At 33.5% G+C, this 5,809-nt stretch overlaps 2 protein-coding genes across 2 annotated transcripts; one reads left to right on the plus strand and one right to left on the minus strand.

The window, feature by feature from the left end:
* The first annotated feature begins 1,457 nt into the window (after positions 1–1,457).
* LOC119644287 (nuclear envelope integral membrane protein 2-like) lies at positions 1,458–3,449 on the plus strand. Its single transcript, XM_038043829.1, has 3 exons — positions 1,458–1,724; positions 1,801–2,305; positions 2,363–3,449. The coding sequence occupies exons 1-3, from the start codon at positions 1,631–1,633 to the stop codon at positions 3,036–3,038; spliced, it is 1,275 nt and encodes a 424-aa protein (XP_037899757.1). The 5' UTR covers positions 1,458–1,630; the 3' UTR covers positions 3,039–3,449.
* Positions 3,450–3,531: 82 nt separating this feature from the next.
* Positions 3,532–5,633, minus strand: LOC119644277 (p21-activated protein kinase-interacting protein 1-like). The gene is made up of 5 exons (XM_038043817.1): positions 5,470–5,633; positions 5,258–5,407; positions 4,542–5,051; positions 4,400–4,476; positions 3,532–4,194 (listed from the first exon to the last, which is right to left on the minus strand). Exons 1-5 carry the CDS (start codon positions 5,554–5,556, stop codon positions 3,627–3,629), a joined length of 1,392 nt encoding a protein of 463 aa, XP_037899745.1. The 5' UTR covers positions 5,557–5,633; the 3' UTR covers positions 3,532–3,626.
* Between the last annotated feature and the right edge of the window lie 176 nt (positions 5,634–5,809).

Here is a 5,809-nt window from a genome sequence, read left to right on the forward strand (position 1 = left end):
GAATGTCTGTGAGAGGGCAGTGAAATGTATTGATTTAGAATAATTTGCTAAATAGCTCTATGCCTGTCGGTCTGTCTGATGTTCGTTCATGTAGATTTCTATTCAAACTACATGTCGCCAATTTTTCAGTTATTTTGGGGAAATTTGATGCTTTGATGTGTTTTGGCCCGAGGACGAGCGCTATTGAAAATGGTTTGCATGGGTCCACTTCTTCGACAACGCCCCACAAAACGTACTATTTTAATGTTTATAAATATATATATATATATATATATATATATTAACAGGCAATAAAGTTATATTCGACGGGGGGCGAATCTCGCATACCACCAGTATGCGAGACGCATTCTACTCTCCAATTTCTTCTATTTGATACTCATATCGTTAGTATTACTAAGGAAAAAGTAATTGCGGTGTCTTTCATATCCCTTTTAAAATTAACGCATTTTTAGGCAAATAATATATAATAACTATGAACCGATCAGATTAACCAAACAACCTTACAACAGCAAGTTTGCATTAATATTGATTATAAACCGAAGACAAGTTGCACACAACTCCCTTTTAGGATTGCATTTGTGGAAAAATAGCTGTAAGAAAAAATATAAACAGATGATAGCAATTGAATTGTTTTTCATTTCGAAAATTGAACTGTGCGCGAAACTAGATTTGTGAATAAATTTTGTGAGCATTTAAACTCCGAAGAAAAAGAAAAAATAATTCATAGGTGTAATTTTTTTTTTATATATCGAGCTAAATTGAGGAATGATAATCAATGTGCACATCTCCAACACACAGTATCTTAACTAGTTTTTATGCTCGTTTATTGAAGAGGAGAACAGTGACGCCCATTAAAGGATCAAGGTAATATTTCGTCTTCACTGATCGCACTCTTTTAACCTCTTCAATGACTTCTTTCTTTGATGCCAATACATCACATATTGCTGTTATTTTTTCAAATATTTCCTATAAGAATATTGCATCTTCAGTCAATTGCTTTCAATTTGTGTCGTTGACTATTAAAAAGTGCAACAACATTATCCATTTACAAAGAATTATTATTAATTTGCACCAATTAAATGTAAATTTCTTGTAAATCGATTACGATCCTTTCAACATTGAAATTCATTTATCATTTTTCGCTTAACATAAATTTTACATAATTTTCGTTGCATTTTGCATGTTTGTTATTGTCTACCATATGTGGTTTGTTTATAGAAAACAAACAAATGTAAACTTGTCTCTCATTTCCTACGTCTTTCTCAGTTATTATTGCATGGTAATGAAAATTTGGAGAAACCTATTGCAATGTTGGCGATAATAGTACGTGATTAGCCTCAAGGCGACAATCGACTACATCTCGGAAATAACATGGTGATAATTATGTCAGCTTATATGATTACCACCCTGTTTTGACAAAATTGTTTATAGCTGTTTTTGACTTGCAGTTCATCGTTTATGCAATAACGAAAAATTTTAGTTTGAAACAATTATGACAAAGCGTCATTTCTTTCTCACAAATGCGATTATAATTATTTGAAATTAAATAATTTATTGAAATTTCATGCATTTTGTATAAAAAACATAAAAATCATATAAATTAAATATTATGGAATAGAAACTTTAAAAAATGCATTTAATTAGTTTAATGTTATTATTTGGAATCTTTCTTACACAAAACGCTTTATGGATTACGAGTTCAGAAAAGCCGGAGAAGCCCGCAAGTGATTGAATCTTTTTTTTTTTTTTTTTTTTTTTGTTCATAACCTGAAATCGATGACATTCATTTCTAAATTTCAGTAAATTTTATGGAACCAAATACGATGTTAATACACACGCCATTTAAACGCGGCTTGTTCAACAGAGAAATGCAAATTTACTGCTATCGAGGTGCCACAAAATCGTTATCTCGCCTCTTAACAAGTATTGTTTTCCAATTGGATGTTGATGGCGATGATTATGTGCAGTATGAAGGTTCGACACCGGCCGAAGTCAAAAAACGCTATAATCAGAATCGTTCTTTTCTGAATATGAATTTATTTTCCCAAAGCCACTCAAGTCAATCGCTGCCTCCATTTGCTCAGCGTTGCTTTGGCATCGATACGGATCATTCTTACGGCGTATATTTGAAACAAACAACGGTGGATTACCGCCGCTTTCTATTATTGTTAGGCGGCATATTGATGTACTTTTTTGCGGGAATTTTGACGACGAATGCAATTTTTTATTACATATTTGGTACAATAATTGGAGTTTTTGCTTCAATCTTGCTTATTGTGTGGGTGTGCGGGAAATTATTACCAAAGTAAGTATTATGCAAAATGATTCTCTTCACTTTCTTTAAGATAATTTTTTTATTTAGACGCACAATGATGCATGGAATAATAATTGGCGGTTGGGCGGTGGGTTTTTATTTGTTACGTTTACTATGGGATAACATTCAAATGATTTTGTCAACATATGCTCAATATTTTGCTTCATATGTTGCTATTAGTGGATTGATATCATTCTTATTTTGCTATCGTCAGGGTCCACCGACCAATGAGCGCTCGCAAAATATTGTTAAATGGTTAATACAAATAATTGCTTTGGCCTCGATTTATCTGTCAAGTCAATATAAAGAAGCTATCGTTATTATCATGGTGGCAATAATTGTCTTAAATTATTTACCCTTGAAAAGAATACTGCAAGAGCGAAATAGTGACAAACATGTTTTATTGGAAAGCGATAATAAACTATTGAAACCTCTTGAATCGAATAACAACTTTGACTCTGACACAGATACCAGCTTTAGTGAATTTGAGCTAAACACGCAAAAACTTTATCCACTGCCTAATGGTTCCTACATATTAAGCAAAGACTACCCGGTTGTTCTGAAACGGATTCATGGAAATAATATGGAAAATGGACCAAAATTGGCAAGTGGCACGTCTCGAATACACTATACATCATTGGTAACTCCGAAGAAACGCTTAACAGCCACAGTATCAGTTTCTGAACATTTAAAGTCTGATAAACTATTAAAGCAAAAGAGATAAACATTCATAAAAATTTTCAGATGAGAAGATAAAATAATGTGTTCCGCGATTGTATTACGATTTCACATAGTAAAGTCCATAGGCTTAACATTAATAACATTGTTCTACTTAATAAAAAAAAAGAAAAATATTAATATATACACATAAATATACTTGAAATCGCATAATTCTACCGAAAAGACTCAGCCAGGTGATTAATATAATGAGTTTTGATTACAAGAAATTAAAACCTGAGCTGATAATTTAAGAAAAACAGAAGAAAACATATGAAGTCGGCAGAGATACGTAAAACTTTAATCTTTAAGATCAGTCATCGTCGCAGCTTTAGCGAATGGAAATTTAAGGGCAACAGTGGTCGGATCTTTAGAATAAAATTAAAGGATCAACTACTTTCAGGTTTCCGTATATCGGCCCAATTAATTATCGGTTTATTAAATAATTTATTTTTTTTTTCGATTTTTACGATGACAGCAACCGCGAGTAACATTAACACTGCGGCGATGACACGGAATTTGTCTGTGTGATTATTGCTTGTTTGTTGGATGCTTTCAAATTTTGCTCATTTTTTTCTCTCTTAACAGAAGAAGGCTATTTCCTTTTCTTCGCTTTAGAAGGCAAAATATTTTGCTCATTGTATCCGTGAATTTTCTTTTTCTTGTTCTCGCTCTTTTCACTCTGCGATTTGTTAGATTTGTGTCTATTGCTCTTCGATGCGTCGTGCAGAGATGTCCATTTACTTTCGCTATATGTCGTATCGTCGCCATCTCTATCGACATCTGCATCATTTTTGACGTAATCAAGAGTTTCTTCTTCGTTATCTTTCTCTTCGATAGCCTCCTTTTCAGCCTTATCGTCGCCATTTGGCTTTTTTTTACTCGCCTTAGTTTGCTTACTACTTTCTTGTTCATCGTCTGCATCACATTCTATGATGACGACACCTCTTGGAAACGGTTTTTCTGTATTATTCACTAATTTAGTTTCTTTACTACTTTCATCGCAGCTGCGAGCAATGCCGTAATCTTTCCCAAATTGCTCAAGATCAAGTATGTTTATGCAAGTGGGGCGACATCCGACATTGGTAACTGCAAGCTCTTTAAGTTTTGCCTTTGAGTGTTTCCCTGTTTCATTGATTTGCCATAGCTTTATTTCGCCAGAACTTTAGGAAAAAAGAGCATTTGAAAATTTCAAATATAAATGCAAAACGTATTATATTAGGTAGTCTAGAAAATATTTAGATTCCATGAGCTGAAAATTTATATTGTCATTCGATTGATATGACTATGCGTTGACCCTTCGAATTGCTAGAAGTCATCTATGTAATACTAAGACGAAATATTTTTTAGACTACGTCATAGACTTACCTTGATGACGTTACTAAATAGTCTTTAAATGAATGCATAGCTTTTACTCGAGCATTATGAGCGATTAATTCAAATTCCTGAGAATAAAAGATAAAGACACTTCAATAAAGCGCTCCTAGCCTCTTACGTACAATTATTTTACCTTTTCGTCCTTGCTTAGTGAAAGCCACATAATTTTACCATCCTCCAAACCCACAACACAAGCTTCAGCGTCCGTCCAACATATGCAAATAGGTTTTGACTTAGTGCTATGACTGTGTAACACATTAGCCGTTTGAATAGACCAAATTTCCACTACGCGCGGACCGCTGAGTGTGAAATAATCACCGGAATTTGACCAAGTTAAACAATTGGGTTGACGACCCAAAGAATTACGACTTTTTAAATTCGTTTTATAAGCTATCCGACCTTTTATTAAATTCCAAGTGCATAAAATTAGGTCAGAACCTAATGTTAACGCCAATTTGCCGCTGGGATGACAACTGACATGCGTTGCCGCTAAACGATTATGTGCTTTTTTCCAACAAGCTTCAGTTGACCATGTTTTCGAACGTGTAGCAATGAAGCGACCATCGTTAGCAACGGACAACAAATGCGTACCGTCTGGAGTAAATGTTAAGGCATTTATGGAGCCCTCGTGACATAGTAAAATCTGCAAAATGCAAATATTTAACATTTCCACATATGTATATGTTGAATATAAAAATAGTTTAAATCATATTGTTTTCATTTAAGTGTTCAACAATGAAGCGAATTGATTCCGGGCATTGCAATAGTTATGGGATTTGGTTTTTTTTTTTTTTTTTTTTTTAAATAATTGATTTGGACCGTTTTCATAATAATTTGTTAAATTTTTACCTGAGTTTGGCTTCTGCTAGTCATATCGTAGATGAATATACGATCATCTGTACCCCCAGTAGCTATCCATTGTTTATGGACGGCAACGCATCTAATTGAACCCGAATGCGATTTGTCAGCGAACGATTGCACTAAAACCGGTTTATTATCCTGCAAATCGATGAAAGTTTAGCTTTATTTAAAACTTATTACAATTTAATGTATATCCTCACTTTTAATTCAACTTTATAACCCAACAGAAATTCTTCATAAGTACCGATTATTATTTCCAAACTGTTCGTTTTAATGGGTAAGTCCATTACGAAAGTATTTACAGCACGTGCAGGTAAGTGTATGCAAATGTTTACTATGTTTACTATTTGGGAGAAAACACGCGTAAATGCAAGCTCAACATGCACATATGATTCAAATAAACAATTCATTTCGAAGTGATATCCCGTTAATTAATGCACACTGAAAGGTTAGCATTGCTTTGGATGGCAAGCTAATGATAAAATTATTTCAACAATATTTTTATTATAATAAAACAGCGAAAACGCATCTAAATTAATT

Source organism: Glossina fuscipes, unplaced genomic scaffold, assembly GCF_014805625.2.
Source record: "Glossina fuscipes isolate IAEA_lab_2018 unplaced genomic scaffold, Yale_Gfus_2 0, whole genome shotgun sequence".
Taxonomy (NCBI): Eukaryota; Metazoa; Arthropoda; class Insecta; order Diptera; family Glossinidae; genus Glossina; species Glossina fuscipes.